Source organism: Netta rufina, assembly GCF_964035555.1.
Source record: "Netta rufina genome assembly, chromosome: 4".
NCBI classification, from domain to species: domain Eukaryota; kingdom Metazoa; phylum Chordata; class Aves; order Anseriformes; family Anatidae; genus Netta; species Netta rufina.
The window spans coordinates 4393793-4418554 of NC_140127.1; the positions used below are offsets into that span (position 1 = coordinate 4393793).

The following is a 24762-nucleotide window of genomic DNA, read 5'->3' on the forward strand; positions in this document are numbered from 1 at the left end:
GCTTTGCCCGCAGTGATTTGAGCCCCCAGGCGAGGTGTGGGGGGGGGGGGCGCGGGGATCCCCGCGGCCGTCCTCGCTCACCTCGCGTCTCCTCTGCCTACCGAACGCTGCTCCGGCCGCTGCTCCGCCGCCTCGTCGCCTTCTTCCTCCTCCTCCTCCTCCTCCTCCTCCTCCTCCTCCTCCTGCTGCTGCTGCTGCTGCTCCTGCCCCCTTCGCCCTGCGCGCCCCGCGCAGCGCCGCGCAGCCGGGCCTCGCCGCGGGGGAGGCTGGCGGCCTCGGAGGAGGCTCCGTGACGTCAGGCCGGGGGCGGGGCGGGGGGCCGGGGCCGGAGGGAGGCCGGGGAGGGAGGCCGGGAGGAGGCAGGGAGGCGGCGGAGGCTCCGCGGCCCCGCAGCCCAGCGCAGGAGCCCGGCGCGGCCCCGCCGCCCCCCCCGGCAGCACCGGCAGCAGCAGCGGAACGAGGCCGGCCCGGTGAGTTAAGGGGGTGGGGGGGGCGGTGCAGAGGGGACGGCTGCTCGTCCCCGGAGGCTGCCCGGGCTCGGGGGGTAGCAGCCGGCCCGCTCGAGCCTAATTTTGGCTTTTTTACCCCGCTCCGTCGTGCCGCTTGACCCCGGCGAGGAGGGCGCGGGGACGGGTCCCCGCCGTGCCACGGCCTCCTCCGGTGGGGCGGGCAGCGGGGAGCCGGCCCCGCAGCGCACAGCCCCAAAAAGCGGCCCTCGGAGGGCTCGGGGGGGCCTGGGCCCGCTGTCGCCCCCGGGGAGCGGCGGGGCCCGGCTGCGGAGCGGGGAGGGCCCGCACGGAACCGAACCCCCCCCCCCGGGCAAAGCCCTGCGCCGAAATCGCCGGCCTCGTTATTTCGGGCGCCGCTGAGATATTTGCCGGGGGTGCTCGGCGTGTTTGTGTGTTTATTGATTTCTTTTCCTCGAAAGAATAGCGAAAGGTACGAAAAAGGAGGGGGGTGAAAAGAAGAAAAGGAAAAAAAAGAAAAAAGAAAGAAAGAAATCTCGTGCGGCACCGCTTTGTTGTTCGCGTCCTGCAGTTTTTATAGTGGCCGGGCTGCGAGCAGGTTGTTCCTGAGCGGAGCCGGCCCAGCAAGAAGGGAAAAGGGGAAAGGAAGGGGAATGGGAATGGGAAAGGAAAGGGAAAGGAAAATGAATGGGAAAGGAAAAGGAAAAGAAATTGGAAAAGAGTGGAAAAAGAAAGGGGACGGGAAAGGAATGGAAAAGAAATGGGAAAGGGAAAGGAACGGAAAAAGGAAAGGAAAATGGATAGGAATTGGAAAGGAAAAGGAATAGGAATGGGAAGGAAAAATGAAAAGGAATAGGAACGGGAAGGGAAAAGAAAATGATTAGGAACGGGAAAGGAAAAGATAAAGAAAAGGAAAAGGAACAGGTAGGGAAAAGGAAAGGGAAAGGAAAGCTCGCCGGGTGTGTGCGCTCGCTGGGGCTGCGAGTGTGGGGCTGCCGAAACGTTGAATTGCGAGCGGGGAGCGCACGAAATGGAAATGGAATGGAAAGCGGCGAGCGGAGCCGCTTTTAATTGAGGCGCCGGGCAGGAGACAATAGGAAAATGTTTCTCGCTCCTCCCGGCCCCGCTCTGCGCTGCGCTTTCCAAATTAAAAAAAAAAAAAAAAATCTCAAATAAAGGGGGCCTGGAGGTGAGGCCGGAGCGGGCGGTGGCAGTGGGGCCGGGCAGGGCTGTGCCCTGCGGGGGGACCGGGGAGCTTTGCAGGGCTGCGGGGAGACCGGGGAGTTTTGTAGGGCGGCAGGGAGCCGGGGCCGTCCCGGAGCAGGGGCGGGCGGCGCTTTTCTCGCCGCCGTCCCAAATAAATCGGGCGCGGCTCCTGCGCTAGGCCCGGCTGCCGGGGGAGCCGAGCTGCTCCCAGGCCGCGGGTAGAAACGCTGTGTCATATCGGGGCTCTCGGGACTCCCCGTTTTCCGCCCCTTTTCTTCCTTTTTTTCGTTGCTTATTATTTTTCCCCGTCCCCCTCTCCCCCGTGTGCCGCCCGAGGCCGCTCGCATGGCCGGGCAGCAGCGCGCCCGCTTCACCCGTCGGCAAGGAGGCGAAGAAGGAGGCTCGCCGAAATGATGGTGCCATGCAAATTTCCCCCGAAATTACCATAAGTAAACATTTGAAGCCTGGGCTAATAAAATCCCATCTGTGTTACTTCATATCGAGTTAGTAGGGAGCTGCGATAATGAATTTTGTAATATCTCCCGAACAGACATCTCAATCAGGCGCTAATCCCGTGATTTTACTACCCAAGCCTCGCCGGCCGGGGCAAGCACGGACCCTCCGCGGCCGCGCATCTCCCTCCGGGCAGAGAGCCCCGCCGGTACCCTCGCCAGGGCTCCTCGGGCTGGGGGGCTGGCGACCCTCCTCCGCCTCCCCCAAAAATGAGAGGCAGAGGGAGGGAGGCCGAAGCTGCTTCCCAGCGGGGAGAGGCCGCTCGGGAGATGCGCGGGTCGCGCTGCGAGGCATCTCCTGGGCAGCTGGGCTTCTTGATTGCTGCTACTACTCTAATTGTTGCTGTTGTCGTTGTTATAATTATTATTGCTATTATTATCGTTGTTATTATTATTGCTATTGTCGTTATTGCTGTTATCGTGATTGCTGCTATCGTTGTTTCTTATGTATATGCCTTTTTCTTCACGGAGAGTGAGGAAAGCACACTTTTACCAACCCAGCGCCCTTCGTCTCTTGCAGATACCGGGTAATGGAGTCCAACTGCCGTAAGCTTGTCTCGGCCTGCGTCCAGCTAGGTAAGCCCCACACCATTTGCACCGCGGACCCCGGCCCGGCCGGCGCGCAGCGGGGCGCGCAGCGCGGCGGGGATGCTCCGCTGCTCGTCGCCGCGCACCGGCCGCCGCTTGCCAGCCCGTCCCCCGTGTCCCCCCCCCCGTCCCCAGGGGTGCAGCCGGCCGCCCCCCGGTCCCGGTGGTTGCTCGGCGGCCCCTCCGCGCCCCTCCGCGGGCCGGGAGGCTCCGCTGCGCTGCGCGCCCTCCTGCGCGGCACCACGGCGCCCTCTGCTGCCCGCACCGCGCTGCGCGCCGAGCTGCGCGGCCCCGCGCAAGGGGGGCGATGGGGGAGCTGCGGCTGCAGCTCCCCAAAAAGTGCGATCAGCGCTCCCCCCCCGCGCACGGCCGGTTTGGGGTTTTCGGCCCTTCTTTTCGGCCCCCAGCTCCCCAACCCCAGAGGTCGGCACCCCCCTGGCGCAGGCACCTCCCGCGCCCCTTTTTGGGGAGCCGGGTGGGCGAGCCCGAGGGGCGGTAAAGCAAAACAGCAATGCAAACACATTACAAAGAAGAAAACAAGCGCTCTGTATTCCGAGAGACTGTTTAATCCAAGATAAACGTAATTTTGTTTAAATAAAATATATTAACCTGAATTAATAATACGGGAAACTAGACTGAATTAATAATGTACGTATTCCTGGTCTCGTGGTTAAACACTTCCTCGTAAGAACACTGCATTAACCCTGTTTGGCCAAACAGCTCGCTGTTGCTCGAACAACATGCAGGCGTTTGGGGAATAGCCACGTCCCATCCCGGTCCCACCCTCCCGCCGGGACCCGGGGCGCGGTTTGGGAGCCTCTCTGCAAGCCCCGGGAAGGGGAAGAAATGAGGCTAGAGGAAGGTTAGCGAGCGAAATCCGGGGTAATTCCAAACGCGGAGGCATTAGGAGCCAATAATTTTTAATCCCGGAAACATACGTGATATTAAATCGGGCGCAAATAGGCTTTACCGGGCCCTGGCAGTTCTTCCCTCCGCCCGTAATAAGTGTTAAATAATGTGGAAAGGAAGGGTGACATCGCTTTATATATGGTTTGGAAATAAGAAAGGCCTTTTTACCCTCCCCTGACTTCTCCTCCCGCTGAACAGGTGGTCTTAATCAAAGCCCTTAGCGCGATCTAATGGGAAAGTGGGGACCTTTCTGATATAATAAATTTATGAGCCCTTCCACGCCAGCTTTATTCGGCTAAGTATTTATAAAAGTAATAGCCACATATGCTCCCTGACATGGTAACTTTTACTTCCCCTGCCGAGAAACAAATGGTTATTTTCTTAACCATCAATTATGAAGCCGGATTATTGTCGTACACGTAAAATTTCCTGCCTCGTTACCGTATCAGGCAGCCTGCTTTTCTACCCGTCGGGCTGGAGGGGAAATCTCTATCTAAACACCTTTAATGCCATTCATTAAGAGAGAAGTCTGGAGTAACGCCGGGCTGCCTGGCCCCCAAAGCCTCCCGATGTGCGGGTGCAGATCTGCAGCCGCCTGGGCACAACCAAAATCGCGATTTTTTTCCTCCGATTCCGATAGGGTTCAGCCGCGTTTTGTTATTTTTTTTTGTTTGGTTGGGATTTTTTTTTTTTTCGCCTCTTTGCTTCGCTTTGCGTTTAATTACGGAGCGCCCGTTGATTCCGCAGTGCCAGGACTTCGGCTTTAACGTCGGAAAAGGAAAAAGTCTCGTCCGTCTGTCGGCCCGATATAGGGGCAGGGCAAGCGGGCAGGGATTTGGGGGGGGTGCCCTCTTCTGACAGCGAACCTTTTGGGAAATTGCCGCTGCGGGGAGGTGATTGCGCAAAACAGGCGCACAAGGCGGGCAGCCGCTCGCCGGCGCTATCGCTGATAACGGGGAAAATGGGAGATTTTGGGGGCAAAACAGCGCTTCTGCGGGAAGAGGGTGAGAAACGGGGTGGGAGCTCCCCGGAGTGCGGCGAGGCTGCGGGAGAAGCGGCCCCGTGGCCGTCTGTGAACGGGGGGAACCCGAAATGCGGCGGGATGGAAATAATCCTGCGGCGAGGGGGTCGCCAAAAATCGGCTTCTGGGTGCCCGGCCCCGCACGGTTACGCTTCGGGAAGCACCCAGCGGGCTGGCAGGTTTCTGGGGGTTTTATTCCGACAACTTTTAGGTGGGGAAGGGGGGAGGCTGAAATTATGGCCGTGTGCGCGGAGTTGTGCGTGTGGAAGCCGAATTCGTTGGGTACCCGAGCTCTGCCGGAGGAATCCCTGCCTGAAATCGATAACGCGGGGACTGCTGAAGCAGCAGCCTCCCGAGATAAAGCGCTGAAATTACATACCGCCTTGGAGCACCAGCCGGCATCGCGAATTGATTGTTTCAACTCTTTTAACAAAACAAAATCGTTCCTCGGGCTCGCTAGGCACTAACTTAGCACCGCCTTGAAAAATGAAAAAAATAAAATAAAATTAAATTAAATTAAAAAAAAAAAAACAGCGCTGATTCAGCTAGACCTCCGGAGAGAAGGTGCCCGGTGCCCTGGTGCAGCGGGGACCCGGTGGGCGCCCAGCTTGGCCAAAATAGAAATGCAAAATAGAAGTTATTCGATGCGCTTCCGACGTGTAATTTCTTTTTTTTATTATTATTATTTTTTTTTTCTCTCTCTCCCCGCCGGCGTCTGAGGATAATATATGCAGCAGTTGTTAGCCTCACTCCAGGGAAAACTAAATGTATAACGAAAGCTTATTCGTGAGTAGGAATATACTAATGGAACAATCTGATGTCTTCTTAATCCTATGTAAAAAGCTCTGTAGTCTTCCTAATATTGACTGAATGGGTAATTAATGGCTCTTCATCTCGGAGAATACCCGGTAATCCGAGCTAGGCGAAAGACAACAAGCCAAAGGTAAAAGACAACAGGACTAGCTGGAGACTCCACAGAAGAACCGATTTATCCATTTAGGAGAGTATTACGCCTCGAAACAATGATCCCATAAGTAGATAAAGGAAAAGTGGGAAAATAAATACCTGCGGGCGGCCCCGCACCCCCCGGCACGGCGGCAGGGCTGGCACCGGCGGCGGGAGCTCGGGAAAACCCTCGGGAAAAACAGGATAAAGTAGCATAGGGTAGGGTAGGGTAGGATAAAGTAGGATAGAGTAGGGTAGGATAAAGTAGGGTAGGGTAGGATAAGGTGGGGTAGGATGGGATGGGATGGGATGGGATGGGATGGGATAGGATAGGATAGGATAGGATAGGATAGGATAGGATAGGATAGGATAGGATAGGATAGGATAGGATAGGATAGGATAGGAGAAATAGAATAGAATAGAATAGAATAGAATAGAATAGAATAGAATAGAATAGAATAGAATAGAATAGAATAGAATAGAATAGAATAGAATAGAATAGAATAGAAGCAAGCGCGGCCCGGTCGGTATGTGGGTGAGCCGAGCCCAGCAAGAGAAAAAAAAAATAAAAAAAAAAAATAGGAAAAAAAAAATAGAAAAAAGACTTTTGACGTTTTAATTGAAACCTTTACCGCTAATATATTACTTGGGCGACTACAATTAGGTTGTTTTTCGGTTGGCTGACAGCTTTTAAAATATGATTTCACTCGGGAAATAAAAGCTTCATGTGAGCTTATAGGTGGGTATTTTTGGATTTCCGTGATTTATGGTCACCATGACAACTACCGCTGCCGGGTGGCTCCCCTCCTGCCCGGGGTGGAGGAGTTTCGCCCTTCTCCCAAAGGGGAGGCCGGGGCCCCGTGTTACTTTTCCCAAAGTAACTAAAGCTGTATGAATACAAGAAAAAAAAAATAGAAATTGGGCTCGTTCGAAAGCTGCCGGGGGGGCTGCGCTCCTTACCTGAGCACCCCAAAAAGAAAGAAAGGAAAGGGATGGGGGCATCGGATCCCCCATCCCTGCTTCCCCCCCTGCCCGGGGGGATGCCCGCGGCCCCCACACGGTGGGGAAGGGCCCGGGGAGGGTCTCTGGGTGCAGGAGCACGGCGGGATCGGGAGGCTGAGGAGAAACGGGGATCCGGTTGGTAAACAACTGGTGCGGAGCGGAGCCGGATTCATATTGACTTAGTTATAGGTCATCTGCTGCCGGTGCAAAGGGAGGAAATATTTACTTTACACATATACTTTATGATCTTGGGGGAATTAGAGGAAATTCAATAAGAAAACGGCTAGAATCATTTTAAACCCCCTATTTAAAAGACTTAAGCAAATTAGAGTCTTATCAGATTAAAATCCACTACAAATGTAAGAGCATTGTCTCCGTCGAAACGCTGTGGGGTCTGAGGGAAGAGATTCTTTGCCAAATCTCAGGGATAAAAACACGTCATTTAAACACCAGATAATGAGCAGAATGTAAATTAATTTAACCTTCTTTACTAACAGCCCCCGCGAAAGTAATACGGCTAATTCGGCGATAAGTAAGGAGGGAAGGGGAGGATGCGGATCTCCCGGGGACGTCGGCGACCGAGAGGGGGAAAGGGGAAAAACAGCGGGCGCGGGTGCGGTGATGGGGATGGGAATGGGGACAGGGATGGGGATGGGGACAGGGATGAGGATGGGAACGGGGTTGGGGCAGCGCTGCCCACCCGGGGGCGCCCAGCCCCGCGCCCCCCTCCCGGCCACCTCGTCCAGCGCCTCTCCCTCCTCGCCCCGCATCCCCCGCCGGGGCGCACACGGGGTCCGGGCTCTGGGGGCCGGCAGCCCCCCGAGGGGCTCGGGGCTCGGCGTGGGGATGCCCGGGGGGGCTCCGGCTCCCCCCGGCGGGGCGCGGGCGAGGCGGGGCGCGGGGCGGGGCGCGGAGCGGGGCGGGCGCGGAGCCCCGCGGAGGGGCGGAGAGGGGCGGGCGCGGGTGACGTGCCGAGCGGGGAAGGCCGCCGCCGGTTTAAGATGTCAGGCCAAGAGGGAAGCGGCTGAGCTGATGCGGTGCGGGGCTGGGGGCGGCGCGGCGCGGGTCCCCGCCGAGCGCCCCGCCGAGCGCCGCCGAGCCCCCGCGGCGGGACGGGGGCCGCCGGCCGGGGAGCAGCGGGGGCGCCCTGACGGCTCTCGACGGAGCGGAGCCCCCCGATAGCTTGCCACCGTGTCCGTCCCCCCCCCCGTCCTTTCCCCCGTCCCCGCCAGCGGGGGCTCCCGGCCGCCCCGCCGCTAGCCCCCCGAGCGGCCGCGGGTGCCCCCTTGCCCCCCGACACCCCTCGGCGCACGCACGCCTCCTCCTGTCATCCCCCAATCCGGCGTCCTGTCGCCGATGAGCTGCATGAAGGACCCGTTAAGCTTGGAGCGCCTGGGAGCCGGGACTAAGCTGTGCTCCTCCTCACCTTCCTCCTCCTCCTCCTCTTCGTCGTCTTGCCACCACCACCACCAGCCCGCGCTGGCCATGGCGACGGCGCTGGCGCCGGGGCAGGCTCGCTCCTCCCTGGAGTCCGCCAAGCACCGGCTGGAGGTGCACACCATCTCCGACACCTCCAGCCCCGAGGCCGCAGGTAAGAGGGGGCGAGCGGCCGCGACCCCGAAGTCGCCCCCCTGCCCGGGAGCCCTTCGCAGAGCCCCGGTTCCCAGCCCCGGAGTGTGGGGTGGCGGCGGGGACACGTCGAGGGTGGGCGAGTGGTTTGGATGCAAGGGGAGAGCGGTGTGCGTACAGACGGGCGAGTAGTGTCCATGTAGAGGGCGAGTAATGTGGATACAGACGGGCGAGTAATTTGGATACAAATTGTCGAGAAGTGTGGATGCGGACAGGCGAGTAATTGGGATGCAAATGGGAGAATAATATGGATGCCGACGGGCGTAATGTGGATACAGACGGGCGAGTAATTTCGATACAAATGGGCGAGTAATGCGGATACAGAAGGACGCGTGATTTGGATATAAATGGGCGAGCAGCGTGGATGCAGAGGGCGAGTAATTTGGATACAGAAAGCGAGTCATGCGGATGCAAACGGGCAAGTAATTTCTACACAGAGGGCCAGTAATTTGGTTAAAAACGTGTGAATAGTGCGGGTGAAGAGGCGAATAATTTGGATACAGACGGGCGAGTAGTGTCCGTGTAGAGGACGAGTAGTGTGGATACAGACGGGCGAGTAGTGAGGATGCAGAGGCGAATAATTTGGATTGGGACGGGCTAGTAGGGTGTGTGCGGGGGCGAGTAGTGCGAATACGAACGGGCGAGTAATGTGGATGTTGGGGGCGAGTAATCTGGATTCAGACGGCCGAGTAGTGTGGATGCGGGGGCGAGTGATTTGGGCACGGACGGGCGAGCAGTCCGGCCGCAGACGGGCGAACACCGCGGGCTCGGGCGGGCGAGTGACCGGGGCCGGGGGGCGAGCAAGCCACCGAGCCACGGGGCGGCCCCGGCGGCTGCTGGCGCCCCGCGGGGAGCCCACCCTTGGGTGCCGACGGCGGAGGCCCGGCGGCGGAGGCCGTCCCCGCGGGTTAATCATTTACCCAGCCTCTCTCGGGGCGAGGCTTCGGGGGCCGAAGTGAACTCGGTTTTGGTCCCGTCGTGTTTTTTTTTTTTCCTACACCCCCCCTTCTCCTCCTCCTCGCCCTTGCAGAGAAAGAGAAGAGCCAGCAGAGCAAAAGCGAGGATGCGGGGCCCGAGGACCCCTCCAAGAAGAAGAGGCAGCGGCGGCAGCGGACTCACTTCACCAGCCAGCAGCTGCAGGAGCTGGAGGCCACCTTCCAGCGGAATCGCTACCCGGACATGTCCACCCGGGAGGAGATCGCCGTCTGGACCAACCTCACCGAGGCCAGGGTTAGGGTGAGTCCCCGGCTCCGGCCGGCGGGGGTCGGGGGGGCGAAGGGGAGGGGGCCGAGACGTTTGCAGCTGCTTTCGATTTCGGGTTGTACGCCAGCTTCAGAGCCTTTGCACAAAAGCAGCGCGGAGCGGGACGTTTCTGTCAAGGCGAGACAGATTGGGATCTTTCTCTCTCTCTCTGGACTCCGGCTCGCTGCACGTTTCGCCCTCGCCGTGCGCCGCGTCCTGCTCCTTTTGATCGAAACCCTAATGAAAACATTAGCCAAGAAAGCGACTTGGAACAGGCTGCAACCTGCGCTGCCTCTAATGAGAAAAAGATGTAAAATACACAAGGGCTTTCGCTTCACTCGGAGGCGCTCCCGACGTGCCCTTCCTTGCGTTTGCTCCCGCGGTTGGTTTCACAATTCGACGAGCGCCTCGCCGCCCTTTCCCCCCTCCGAGATTTATGGGACCCAGCGCCGCGCTGCACAGATCCCCAGGCCAGATCCTGCCCGCGTGCAAACGCTGCAGGGAAGAGGAAAAAATATACATATTAAAATAATATTTTTTAAAAAACCAAAAAAAGGGCCGAACCCCCAGATTTTTGGAAATCCCACCTCAATCCTTCTCTCCGCTTGGAGCAGGGCTGAAGGACAGGCGCCGGGGGCTGTCGGCTCGGGGCAGCCCCGGCCCGCCTGGGGACCCCCCCCCGGCCAGGGGGGGCTCGTGTAAACACCCGGGGGGGCTCCAATACACACAGCGAGGCTGCTGCCGGCGGCTGCCCGACGGATCAGACACCCAGATGTGGATTGGGAAAGGGCACGTTTCCCCCATTGTCTGCGGGGAGGGTCCCTTAGATCTTCCTTAGCACGTTGTTAAAAGGCGATTTTCTTCTTCTCCTTTTTTTTTTTTTTTTTTTCTCCCCCCTTTTTTTTTTTTTTTTTTCCTTTTTGCCAAAGAGCAGTCGAACAAGTTTGTTTAGAAGTGGTTTTCGGCTCTGGAAGCTTTCGCTCAGGAGGAACTTGTAGCTTTAACAAACTGAAGCAACGATTTATTAGTTGCTGGCTTCCCTCTCCCTCCCCGTAATAGGAAACATTGCCTTAAAATTCCGCCGCTTTCCAGGCGTTTTGCCCTCGCTTTTGCACTTTTTGTGTTTCCCCTGGACGACTGCAGTTTGGAATAAGCCAAGAAGGGAGGAAAAAAAAAAAAAAGAGAGAGAGAGAGAGAGAAACGAACAAAAAGCTAAGGAGCAGAGAAAGACGCGGCGCGGAGCGGGGGGCCCGGCCGTGCCCGGTGGCCCCGGGTGCGGGGATGCTCGGGGCCGGGGCAGCGATGCCGGGCTCCGTGGAGGAAGAGGAGGAGGAGGAGGAGAAGCCCACGGCCACCTGCGTGTCTGTAGGGCACGGAGACGCGGGGACGCGGCCCGGGCTGTGCTGGTTGGTGATGGTTCCCCACTAACCCGCGTCTCGCATCTCCCTTCCCTCTCCCCCCGTTCCCAAAGGTTTGGTTCAAGAACCGCCGAGCCAAATGGAGAAAGAGAGAAAGGAACCAGCAAGCCGAGCTGTGCAAAAACGGCTTCGGCCCCCAGTTTAACGGCCTGATGCAGCCCTACGACGACATGTACCCCGGCTACTCCTACAACAACTGGGCGGCCAAGGGCCTGACCTCCGCCTCCCTCTCCACCAAAAGCTTTCCCTTCTTCAACTCCATGAATGTCAACCCTCTGTCTTCTCAGAGCATGTTCTCCCCTCCAAACTCCATCTCCTCCATGAGTATGTCTTCAAGCATGGTACCCTCGGCGGTCACCGGGGTCCCCGGCTCCAGCCTCAACAGCCTGAATAACTTGAACAACTTGAGCAACCCCTCCCTGAATTCTGCCGTGCCAACGCCAGCCTGTCCTTATGCTCCTCCGACACCTCCGTACGTTTATAGGGACACATGTAACTCGAGCTTGGCGAGTCTGAGACTTAAAGCCAAGCAGCACTCCAGTTTTGGCTACGCCAGCGTGCAGAACCCCGCTTCCAACCTGAGTGCGTGCCAGTACGCCGTGGACAGACCCGTGTGAGACGCAGCAGCACAAAACACTGCATGGGAATCCCTCCCCAAACCCCCCAGAGACTGAGAAACGCGCTAGAAAGTGATGGGCACTGGAGAGAGGAGAAAGGAGGAGAAAACAGAGAGAAAAAAAAAAAAAAAAAAAGAAGAAAAAAAAAAGAGAGAGAGGGAAAAAGGAGGGGGGGAGGAAAAAAAAAAAAAAAAAGGAAACCACTGAAATAAGATAGTTCCTTTGTTTTCAAAGGACCTCCTACAGATTCTGAGATCTTTCGCTAAGAGTATTTCAGCAGTTACAAGGACATATATATATATATATATGGACAAATGTTTGACTGGATATGATATGACATTTTAATGTTACTATAAGCTTGTTATTTTTTAAGTTTAGCATTGTTAACATAAAAATGACTGAAAGGATGTATATATATCGAAATGTCAAATTAATTTTATAAAAGCAGTTGTTAGTAATATCACAACAGTGTTTTTAAAAGGTTAGGCTTTAAAATAAAGCATGTTACACAGAAGCGATTAGGATTTTTTCGCTTGCGAGCAAGGGAATGTATATACTAAATGCGGCACTGTATGTTTCTAACATATAATTATTAAAAAAACAAACAAACAAAAAAAAACATTGTGTGAATATCAGTTTTAGAATAGTACCTCTGGTGGATGCAATGATGTTTCTGATATTGCAATGTAAAACATGCCCTGTGTATAACATTTCGTACAATATTCTTGTTTTCCTTTTCAGCGAACATGACAAATGTGTTTTATTTCATGGGAGTAAAAATATACAGCATACGCTTTTGTCTGGATTTTTTTTTTTTTCTTTCTGAGGGGCGCAGCCGTGACTCGTCTGCAGGGACTGACCGGTCGCTGCCACGGGATCTCGTTCCCCGAGACGGATTGAGGGGCACTGGTTTAGGTTGTGGGAATAAGTGGCAGCATTTTTCGCGTGGAAAAAAAAATAAAATATATAAACGTATAGATAAAACTCACGCTGAAGTCGCATGCGAGAAGCGCTGCCTCCTGTGTGCGCCGGGCGGCCGGGCTGCCACTGCTCCCCTGCGCAGCCCCGAGAAAATGGATTATTTTGACATCGCCGGCCTCGAGAACTGCCAGCCCCGAAGTTGCTGTATCTCGAGCATAAATTTCTCCCGCTGTGAAGGAAGCTTTTATTACATTAAAGGAGAGGGAGGAGGGGAAGGGGGGGGGGGGGTGGGGGGGCGAAGAAAGAAAAGAAAAAAGCAAAGCCAGTTTGCAAACAAACCGCTCCCGTGCGAAATAATCTGTCCCCTCGGCCGCCCCCTGCGATCACCTTCTCCCCGAAGCGGGGAGATCCTTCATGTAATATTACATTTCTGCTTCCAAATCCCCTTGCAGACATTAAGAGAAACAAAGAGCAGCCCAAATAACCGCAGCCCCGCCGAGCGCGGGGGGTGAGAGGTTAGCCCCGAGTTTCCTGCGGCTCGGCGCTGCAGCGTGTAGTTGAAGGGAAAGGTCGTGCTCTCGCGTGTTTTGTTTTAAATAATAGTGACCCATTAATTCTAAACCTGCTTGTTCGTGAAATTATACAGGATTATAGTTCGCCAGCTCCGGACAATGAAGGCAAATCAAGATGAATTGCCGCTCGGCCCTCCCATCGGCTCGCAGCCGGGCGGCCAGGAGGGGCCGGCGGGGGCGGGGGGCGGCCGCAGGGACATTGCCACCGCCACCACCACCGCCACCACCACCGGCAGCGACACCGACACCGGCAGCGACACCGGCAGCGACTGCACGGGGCGAGGTGCGCGGGGGGCGGCCGGGAGCGAAGCCCCCGCGGCCTCCCGGGGGCCGTCGGGGCGCACGGGGGCGGATGGGGTGCGGGGAGCGGGGTGCGGGGTGCGGGACCTCCCCGTCCCCTGTCCCCTGTCCCCTGTCCCCCGTCCCTCCCCGCGGAGCTGGTTTCGCCCCCGAGGCCGGGGAGACCCGGAGGAAGGGGCGGTGGAAGGGGGGTGCCCGCCGGGGGGGCCCAGGATGGACGGGGAGAGGAGCGGAGAGGGGAGAAAAAAGAGGGGAGAGGAAAAGGGGGAGAGGTCAGGCCCGGCGGCTGCCCACAGAGAAACCTCTCCCCAGCCCAAAAGCGGAGTCCCCAACCTCCTCTCTTCTCGTTTTCCCTTCTATTTATTTATTTATTATTTCCTACTTTTTTTTTCTTTTTTTTTTTCTTTTTTCTTTTTCTTTTTTTTTTAATTTTTCCCGGCCCCCCGCCTCTCTCCGTGCTCTTTTCCCGTGTGCGAGCTGCGGGGTCGCGGTGCCGCTGGAGCTGCAGCCCCCGATGCTGGGGGGTGCGGGGGGGGTGGCTGGGGGAGGAAATTTGGGGTGTCCCCCCCCTTCCGAGGCCGCCTCTCCGTGCCTCGCCGCCTCCCCGGCGAACGCCGCTCCCGTCGGTTTTCCTGCGCCGTGTCAACACCTCGCCAGGGTGAGTGCCGGGGGCTTGCGAAAATGTCCCCCTCCTCCTCCTCCTCTTCCTCCTCCTCCTCCTCCTCCTACCGGGGCCGCGGACGACACCGGGGGCCGGAGACAGGCGGCTGCCCTCCTGCAGCACCCCCGAGCCGGGGGTGTCGGCTCCCTGCCTTCGCCCCGCCGCTCTTCTCCGTGCCATCGGCTATTTATAATCCTCCCCTCGCTCCATAAACTGCCTGTATATATATTTAGAAGACGTGCGTGCACGGAGGAAGAATATACATATCTTATATATATATATATATATACACGTTTGGAATAATATATGTACCGTTTCCGGACCAAAAAAATATTGGATCAGAGTTTTCCACTCTACTGTGTAATGGCTCAAACGATGAAAAATCAACGTGACCGCTCAGAGAGGACATAAATCACTCCGAGTGTAATCTGAATTTCTCTTTCTCCCCCTAGCTGAAGCCTTGAGGGTCATCATTTTTCTGCGCCACTTGACCAAAGATATAATGTTTTGATTAGGTCGTAAATCAAAATCTTGGGTTGTGTGGTGGTTTTTTTTTTTTTTTTTTTTTCATTCTTTCTTGCTTGCCTTTTTTTTTTTTTTTTTTTTTTTTTTTTCGGGGGTTTTCCTCCTTATCAGCGGTGGCAGTGTGAACCTGGAACAATGGAGGCCGTAGAGCGGAGGTTGGAGGGGAGGGGTGGAAAACACAACGAAATGGGGACTCTGCACAACGCCCGCTGCGGGAAGCAGGGGGCGGGGGGCTCGAACTACATCCCCCAACCCCCCCAGACCCCCAGACACCCCCCCCGGCCCTCGGGGAAGGCCGCTCCCGGCCTCCCGCTGCGCCGTCTGCCCCCAATCCACATCCCCACGTCCCGGCGCGCAACCCCTGCGCAACCCCCGCGCAGCCTCCGCCGCAAAGCCGGGGGGCTGCGGGGCTGCGGGGCGCCGAGCCCGCTGCTCTCTTTTGTTTTCGGCCGCCTCCCTGGCGCACTTTGAACCCTGGCGGTGTGCAGGGAGCAGCCCCGCTCCTGTCCCGCCGCAGTTCCCCCGGTGCCCGCTGCCTCCCTCCTTCCCCCTCTCTCCTCTCCGCCTTATTTTCCTGCCGCCCCTGTGTTTTCCCAAATCCCTCCCGCTCTTGCCCTACCTGCGCTTTTTTTTTTTTTTTTTTTTTCTACCTACGAAATAAAAGAGTTTTCACCCCCCTCGCTATTGACGCAGCAGCATTTTTGGAGGGAAGCCACCTCCTCGGGGAAACGGGGGAACGGAGGCGCGCACCGGAGCCCGGGGCAGGGCTCGGGGACCCGTCCCGCGGGATGCGCGGCTGCGGGGCTGGAGTCCGAGCAGCCCCCCGAGGGGTGGGGATGGGGCCGATTTGGGATCGAAGCCCACCTTTGCCTTGCTCAACGCCCGCCGTGGGACGCGTGTTTTGCGGGGGGACGTCTGAAATTTGCGCGCCCGGCCGAGGGGGTCGGTCGGTGCAGCCCACGAGGGGTTTCCATCTCCGGAGCCCCGTCCAACGCCGGGCTAACCGGCTGCCAAATTTTCATTTTCTATCTGCGAGCCCCGATCGGAATTAACCGCTCCGGACGGCCGCGTCTTCTCCTCGAGGAAGAAGATAGAGGGGAGTAGAAAAAAAATCCTCCCCAAATACAGGCAAAGCCTTTATTCCTAGCACTTTTATTTCGGAAGGTTTCCGAGGTCGGGTTTGGGGAGCTCGGCCGGGCAGCGCAGGGGATGCTCCGCGGCCAAGGCACCGGGACGGGGACAGGGGACAGGGACGGTGGAAAAATTAAAGGAACAAATTAAAAGCCCCAAAGCAAAGCCCCCAGCAGCCCTCCTGCTCTTCTCCACCCGGGATCCAGAGGGATGCTCGGTGGGCGCACCCGGACTCGGACACGCACCGGGCTCCCCTAAAACCCTCCCTGTCTGCTTCCATGAGATCTCGGCGAGGTTTTTCCCCTTCTCTCAGCCCTGCACCCGGTCGGCCCGAGGTGAACATCTACCGGCCGCAGCGGCCCCACACTCTGCGGTGAGGAACGGGTCTTCTCCCGGCTTCCAGTAAAACGTCCCGTAAAGTCCACCTATAAATCTTGGTATGCGCTTCGCGTCCTGCCCTTGCGACGGGGTATTTGCCACCCCCATCCCCCCGCTCCCACCCTCCCCCCAAATCCCTCCTGCGGTCTTAACCCCGGCCCCGCACGGCCCGGGTGGGGCGTGGGGAGGGGGAGAGCCGCCCCCCGGTCCGGCACGGCACGGCACGGCACGGCCCTGAGGGGCTGCCCCCTCATCCCCCTCGGCCCGATTGGGTGCGGGTGGGTCACGAAGAGATGCCCCTATATAGCAGTCAGACCCTACACGGCTTGGCCGGGCTCCCCGGTGCAAATTCGTTAGGTGGTTTTCTCTGGGTTAAAAGGATAAAAAAAAAAAAAAAAAAAAAGAAAGAGAAAAAAAAAAAAAAAAAGAAAAAAAAAAGATTATAAAAGGATGAAAAGAAAAAAAAAAAAAGGAAAAAAATAAATTAAAAAAAAAAAAAGGGGAAAAGGAAAAAAGGGAAAACGAAAAAAGATTTATTTATTTTTTTAATCTGGAGTTGCACAGCCTCAGTGGTCAAAATCGATGAGCGCGCAGCGATCGATGCCGCCAGCAGCCCAAGGCCGTGACCGAGGTTTAGGCAAGCGGGGAGGGAGCCGCTGGGCAAGGCCCCGGCCTGCTGGGTGTGCGTGTGGAGCAGTGGCAGCGCCCGGGGAAACACGAGGGTGGAGCCGGGCTCATCACTTGATGTGTATATTTAGTGCGGTGGTAGTCCCACGGGCTCGCAGGGGACTACTTCCATGCTTAAAGTTATTCGCATGCTTGAGTGATTTGCTGGATTGTGGCCATATGTAAAGCAATAAATATAAGTGGCTACTTCTGTGCAAATAGAGATCCAGAGGTCTTGCAAGTAATTTTCCAGCAGATCCAGACCCCGTACTGTACAGATAAAAGCCAACGCAACTCTTTTCTTTCATTCCATTAAAATAAAATAAAATAAAATAAAATAAAATAAAATAAAATAAAATAAAATAAAATAAAATAAAATAAAATAAAAATCAACAGCACACACACCCCAGTTAAGGTCACTGGGACAATGCAAGCATAAAGGAGCGTGAAACTTTTCCCTTATGCAAACCTCACAAAGTACTTCCGAGGCTGCATTACAGGGAGAGGAGCAGTGATCTGCAAGTCCCGCACCCAGGCTTTAGTTCCAAAGCCATTCCCAGTCTTCCCAGGCACAAAATCCCACACCAGCCTTGCTGGACGCAGGGCACGAAGAGCAAGGCGATGCCTTGGGTGGCATGTCGGTGTGAGAGGGGACCGGCCCCCATGGTACTCCTTTGAAGTCCGCAGAGGCTGAACTGGCAGCACGGGGTGGGAGAGGAGTTGCCAGGCAAGCAGGGACTCTCCCTCCAAGATTTGGGGCAGCCGGATCCCTGTTGTGTCTCCAGGGAAGGCCGTGTGTGCTTCCCACCCCTCAGTGGGGATGGGAAGAGCCATGGAGACAGAGGTGGCTCTTCTGCAGTTTATCCTCTATCCACAGAGCCCAAATCTCTAGCAATTCACTTTTTTTTTTTCAATTTTTTTTCTTTTTTTTCCTAGTGCAAAGTAAAACAGAGTTTGATTAAAATAATAATATCCAGCTTTTGGCAATGCTTCCTATAAATTCATGGCTTTAGCCTGGACTGTCTCATGGCCAGACTGTAAATTTTTGCATTCTAACTCGCTGTGACAAATCTCTAGCCCCAGTCATTGTTATTTCCTTCAGCTTTCACATCCTGCTGGCAAAAAACCCTCCAACTCTGGTATTCTTCCCCCAAAACAGAAATTCCTACCACAAGGGCTGTTACCCTGAGAACATTTTTTAATAAACATATTTGGAAAATGAAAACAAGACACATAAAATCTATGAGCACGGCTAGCATCAAATGAAGACTTGGAAGCAGTTTCAAGTAGTGTTACAAATAGGAAATAGCTTTCCAGAGATAAAAATGCACCACGTGTTTTGTTAACACCAGCATTCGGCCGAGCTTTGCTCTCCTGGCTTATGAGGATGTTGAGGGACACCTTTGTCCTGGCTGAGGGGCTTGTGACTGCTGGCTGAGCCATGAGGGCAGGGACTCAAGCGATGCGGGGGTGGCTGGCCACGGCCCTGTCAAAACACGGTGGCATGATGCCATCGGGGTGACAGCCATCCCCACACATTGGCAGTGATAGCCTTGTGGTCAAAGTGAGGGAATGGAGAGGGACACTTGGTGGCATTGGTCTCTTCTGCAAATTCTGGCCCAGGCACCTGGGGTGCCATTCGAGGCTTCAGTCCCTGACAGAGTGGACAAAATGGCTCCCACTGGCAGCCGTGGGTGTCATGGGGTTTGTTTTTTTTTTTCAGCAAAAAGGGGTATTAATTACCCTGAGAAGCAGCCTCATGGCTGACTTAGTGACAGTCGCAGGCTCTCAGCGTCTTACAGGGTGTTTCCTTTTAATTGTCTAGGGCACAGGGAACGTTGCATTTTTCTGTCTTCATAACAAAAAGGCTTCAGAAGCTGGAGCGCAGCTCCAACAGCTCTCCCTGTGACAATAGGAGGCTTAATTCTTGCGACGGCCAGACACTGCCATTGGAGACGGCCCAAATCCCCTCCGGTGGAGCTGGGAATTCTGGGGACATAAATAACGCGGCTCCGGGACCTCGGCGAGCAGTGTTTACACGGCCGCCGCGCTCAGCGCCCTGCCTTCCTCCTGCTCAGCAGGGAGAAGGGGCAGCCATGGGCTCGTGGGTCCGACAGGGCTCGGCAGGAGCAGGCCGAGCATGGCTGCAGGCTGAGGAGGAGCGGAGCCTGGCCTGGGCTGCAAGCAGGTCGCGTTACGCGGAGCGCTCCTGTCACTCTTCTCCTCCGGTGGGACAAATAAAGGCAAAGGAGGAGTCAGAAGAAAGGGTGAAGCAGCTTGGGAAGAGGCAAAGCGGTCTTGTTTCTGGTTCCTGTGAGACTTCTAGCACAGAGGCTGTCACCTTTGTCGAATACATCGCCACAGAGGCCACTGCGTGGTCATATTAAGAAGAGCCTATATGCTGCCCAGATCAGCTTAGCACGCTGTGTGACAGGACAGATAACTATGAATCTCATTCTGTGCTGATAACACCAAATCCATTGTGATTTACAAATAATTATTATTTTTTAATGTCAGCCTTTACCTTTCTTCAAAAAATATGGTCAAAATAACCTTGTGAAGGGAAAATGGAGCAACTGAGTTGGTGACCCTGATGCAGTTTCTGTAACGGTGATGATGATTCTCATCATTTGATTATTGTTACTCTATATGGCACCCAAGTAATCTGACAGCAAAATTAAGATTATACAAACATGAAAGCGGAGTGTGTGGGGAGATGTGGGCAGAATGCCCACCACGAATACCCAGACCTTTATGAGGAGAATCGCAGAGCCCAGTGCAGGCCCTGAGATGAAAACCTGGGGTTCAGCCCTGCCACAGTTTGTGTTATAGGGATTTGTGGGGCCCTTCCCTCTGCAAAGACCCTGCCCAGGGGGCTGGCCTTGGTGCGGTGCGGTCTCCAGCAGGGCAAAGAAAAGCCCAGCTCTGCCCGTCAGGAGACGCCCAGCTTGAGGCTGCCAACATGGGCCGTAGCCAAACCGGCAGGAAGGATAAAATCACGGAAAGCAGTCACTGATATCCCAGAGAGGAATTCAAGGCTGCTTCTGAGAGTCTTCTGTGCATAACGCTACTCCGACAGCACTTAACTCCTCAGGGCATTAGCTACAGGGTCCTGGCTGGGTGGCCCCTGGGGTTAACGTGCTCTTCTGCAGCTCAGCTCCCTCACCACTGCTGGGGGAGGCTGCACGACCCCAAAGGGCGCTTCATGCTTTAGGCTGTGTTTAGACACTCCTGCAGGAGTGGCAAGTGTACTGACCTGTCTTGCAGGGATCTCTCTTTTCCTCAAAAGTGAATTCTTCTGCCCCAATTCCCTCTGAGGACAAGCAGCGCAACCCCAGGCTTGGGTCCCTTATGCAGAGAGGACATCTGCCAGCTGCTGGGCCTGATGCTTGCAAGTGTGGGGTGACCCCATATCCTCAGCGTGAAGAGAGGGTCAGGTGTGCACACCACATCTCCTGGACCCTCCTACATGCAGACTGCTGGCCTCTCCTTCGCAGCAGCAACTCCTAAAGCTCATCCAGGCAGACTGGGTGTCCAAGTGGCTGTGCATCTGCTGAGTCAGCCAAATGCCAGACACCAGGGCTGGTGCCTGCTTCAGGCACCAGGACGAGGAGAAGCCAGTGAGATGTGTTTAAGGTGATGGATCTGGGATGCTTCCAGATCGGCACCCGGAAAGCACCCGGAAAGCACTGTGTGATTCATATGGCATGCAAGCCTGGTTCAGATGTAGTCCGTCGTGTACCACTTTTGCCTGCTCTCACCTGAGCTGGAATAACTATTGTTTTCCACGTGGTGTGAAGATTAAAGCATGTGAGTGGTTGTGAAATGCTCGGCTGACTTGGTGAGGAAGAGCATTTCGCTATATGGACATTGCATCCATAATTTCTACCTAGCAATGGGTACTTACTGGGCATAATGCAGGCATTCGTTTTAGTTAATGTTTTTTTTACTGGCATACATAAGATTAGCACTTTCAACTCCAGGCTTTTACACAGGTAAGAGCATAATCTTCATAAAAGGCTCTACAGACAAAGTGGCTTGTTGGCCCGTCAGCTTGAAATAACCTACCTGCACTAAGCACCACAAAAGGTTTCGATCAAAAAGGTAAGCATAGCTGCAGGAGCAGCTGACTCAGAACGAAGCAGCCACCTCACTACAGCATCATTAAGGAAAGACTTTAATAGGCTGGGACAGATTTATAATAATTAATACAACTCGCTCATTATCTGAGACAAGGCATCTACAGCACACAGCATGTCTCTGCGTGAAATTTTAGACTTATTTGCACAAGTGTGGGCTGATTACATTACATGTAAGTAGCAGGGTGAAGCAGGACATTTGGTCCAAATGCGTGTAAATAGAGTACCTAATAGTTTAAAGAAAGCCGTGTCGCGGGTGATTTATGCTTCCCTACTTTGTCAAATCACGTAGACCAAGTTAGACACTTTCATTTCATCTCCCCGGGGAAAAGAGCGCAGCGTTTTGGAGACTCGTCTCCAGAAAAAGTGCCACAGTGGTGGAGATGCCAACTTCTCATTTTCCCAGTGGGTGGTCTGCTGCGAAATCCCCAAAAGGCGAAGGATCTCGAGCTAGCCAGGGCCTCCCTTAAGCTGAGGCGTTTAAGAGATTTTTATGTGTAATTTAAGATGTTTGCTGAGAAATAGAGACTCTGATTTAACTATTTGCAGCTTATGATTTTTCCATTAGAAAAATCTTAAGGAACCATCAGCACATTCCATATTTGACTGACCACAAAATCACAATTTTTTCCCTCAAATCTATTGCCCCACAGCAGCGTCCTTTGTTCTTCCCCTCTCTCATTTGGTTTGCACTCATTTGGAAATTGCTGGGGAGGACACTCGGCCACTGTTACTCACACTGAGCAGTACGAGTCCCTGAAAAGATCGCCACTAGCTTCTCCTGGGACAAATCGTGAGGCAAGGGCTTAATCTGCGAGGCTGGCTGGGCTGGCTTCCCTGCTCAGCATGTCGTACAGCCCCAGAAAACACTCTGAGCTTTCACCCTGCCCTCTCCACGCAGGCAGCCCTCCTCTACACTGCGGGAGCTCAAACCGGAGGGAAGGCGAGTGGCATCCCTGCACGTAACCTTCCCCTAAGTGCCAGAGATGCCGGAGCTGCATGGCAATAGACAAATGCGACTGCATCTCCTCATCAACCTTATTTGTGCGCTGTATTTTCGTAGGAAATAGAGAAGCGTTGCTTCTGTGTTTGTTGCAGTGCAGCAGGGTGGTCCTGTTTAAGCAGTGCAGAGAACCTCGAGCCGGTTTCCCCTCCCGCTCCCCCCAGTAAGGTCTTTGCAAGGAAGTAGATGTGTGAAGGAGCAGCAGACAAGACAGAGACCGGAGCCAGATGTTCCTCCGAGAGCTGCCTCCCGACTGGGATAGAAACCCAGCTGTTCGCTGACTCAGGGGGATTGCAGGCAGAAAGCTCTGGGATTTGCCGTGTGCGCGCGCCAGAGGAAGGCACAGCCCCAGCTTTCCTACCCTGACTCTTCCCAGCTTGCAGATGGAGGGAGGAGGCGTGTGCTTGGCTGGGAAAAGGATGCTGCTGGGACGTGAGCCTCGGCTCCCCGCAGCTTGCTGGTGAGGTAGGTGGGCGCATTTCTCCCAGGACTCGGTTAAGAAATCCTGGTCTGGGCAGTGTGCTGCTGCCTTAAACAGTCTGGCAATTTGTCTAATTTAGAGGAAAAATGCCGAGGAAACTGCTGTGCTATAGATATGCCGTAGGCTGACAGCTTGTGCCTGGCTAGTGAAATGTATTAGATATTTCTGGGCATATTTACAAACACCTCCTAGTTAGGATAATAAGCCACTTGGCCAAAGTCAACATTAGCTGCAGCACACATTATCCCCTCAACTGAAGCATACCTTCCATCCAAAAATCATGGTTCAGCCCCCAAAAGCCTCCCTGTTCCGACCTGCATTTAATACCATCGATCTAGGCTGAATACAGAGTTTTCCTGCAGCACTGGTCCGTCGGTGGCAGTTCCTGACTGAGGAGACTGCTGGCATGGAGACATCTACCAACAACGTGCTGTGAGGAGTGAAGAAAAAGTGAAGAAAAGCCTGACCTCGGTGTGGTTTTCTCTTTGTACTTTTCCCAACATCCAGGAACAGGTGCCATACGTACAAAAGCTCCACTAAATGAACATCTGAGGCTTTTGAGTATAGATCCTGGAGACATGCACCATTGCCCAGAGGTCCATTGCCAGCATCAGAGGAAAGTCTTGGCGGCTCCCCGGGCACACTTTCACTCACGGCCAGGATTAGGAGCACCTCTCGTCCTGCTTGATAAAGCCCAGCATGGGAGCGGATTCGACCTGCTCCTGGGAGGAGTGCAGCTCAGCAGCACAGCATGGCCTGCCCTGCTCTGTGCTGCCCCCAAAAACCTCGCTGGAAAGCGGCAGCGTTGGTGATGCTGCCTCACAGCTTCAGCTCCTAGATAGGAAGAGCATCAGGGCTGAAATAACTGGAGAAGGGGACTTTACTGACCACCACGGAGATCCCTCTGAAAAAAATAACTGATTGGGATTTTATACTAAATCTTCTAATTGGTAGCACAGCGTGCTAGTTTCGCAAGGCAATAATCCCAAGGAAGGCGGCTTCACATTCAGCTGAGCACTGCTAGCCAAGGCAAGGTGAGAAATTCCCTGCTCGGAAAGGCTGCCATTTAAATAGATAAGGCAAATTGTAGGAGGAGAAGCAGAGCTAGAGAAAAGTGAAAAGACTTGCTCAAGGTCACACGGCAGATCAGTGGCAGATCAACAAAGCTGTCTGGTTCTCTGACCTGCCAGTCTGCTGTCCCGCAAGGTCCTTGGGATAAAGGCTCTAATAGCTCCTGCTGTCCCCGTGCCCACGGTGAGGCTGTGCAAACAATATAGCACAGCGTCACCTCTGGCATCCCAGAAATGAGGATTCCATATTTTATATGCTCAGAGGAGGAGTCCCTAAGGTGGCTAATTTGAAAGCGGAATGGTTTGTTAGATTAGTCATTTGTTTTTAAAAATTAACTTTTGGAAAGCGTAGCTATCCCAAAGTCTATTTTTTTCCATGGTGAGACGAACACGCCGGTGACCATAATCGTGGCGAAAATATAGGATAAGGAGCTCCCCCCCCACCCCCCATGTGCTATTTTAAGTTGGCATGTGTTTACAGAGATAACATTTGATGTCATAGTTGCCACATTTGACAGAGAAAAGCCTGAGAGAACCATTAACTATAGGACGAGTCAGCAATCTAAGGCATCTTTGTCCTTTGCTAAATGATTAGCTCAAAGCAATGCTTCTTCTGAAGTTTCCACCCCAAGAAAATCCTGCAAACAAACACTCTAATAGCTATTATAAAATAAAGAATCGTTTATACATAACTGAATTTTACAACTAGGCAAAATCAACTCATCTTTACTGCCCACAGGAAAAAATATTTATTTTCCCTTCATTTCTAAATGCGTTACGGTGATGTTAACTACAGATTTGAAGGCATCAGAGAATGAGAGAATAGAAACTACAGACAAATAGGAGTCAGGGTGCCAGATTACTTTTTCTGCTCTACCACGTTGTTGCTTTGTAGCCCTGAGCATGGCGCTTAACCTTCTGCCTCAATGCATCCCTATGCAGAAGGCAGCGACAATTTCTAGTTCACACAACGATGCTTCTTCTGCCAGAGCCCCCACTCCTTGAACCTCCTCAGGACAGGATTCAGGAAAAAGAGATCTGCTTGCGAAGATCTGTGGAGAAGCTTTTCCTCAATGAATCCAGGTAATCCCCAAGGAGCTCAGCAAATCCTAAAGGATCATATAGTGCAGTGGATTAGGCATAGCTGTCAGGAACTACGTTCCTAGCAGGCTGCTGGCCATCAGTTCCCTCAAAGCCCCTTGAAGGGAAGGGCGATGCTGGTCCACCCAGTCCATGGGTCTTCTCTCAGATGCCTCCAAGGACCAGAGGAGCCAGTGATATTTTCACCTGCAGCTCAGTTGGTTTCTGGGCTGGAAAACTCCCTCGCCATAGCTGAGAGAAGGGGAGGACAAGAATGGG

At 54.5% G+C, this 24762-nt stretch overlaps 1 protein-coding gene across 1 annotated transcript; it reads left to right on the plus strand.

The window, feature by feature from the left end:
* Window positions 1-354: 354 nt before the first annotated feature.
* On the plus strand, window positions 355-12213 carry PITX2 (paired like homeodomain 2). Its single transcript, XM_084285968.1, has 4 exons — window positions 355-470; window positions 2706-2761; window positions 9310-9515; window positions 10993-12213. The coding sequence occupies exons 2-4, from the start codon at window positions 2716-2718 to the stop codon at window positions 11554-11556; spliced, it is 816 nt and encodes a 271-aa protein (XP_084142094.1). The 5' UTR covers window positions 355-470; window positions 2706-2715; the 3' UTR covers window positions 11557-12213.
* Window positions 12214-24762: the final 12549 nt, after the last annotated feature.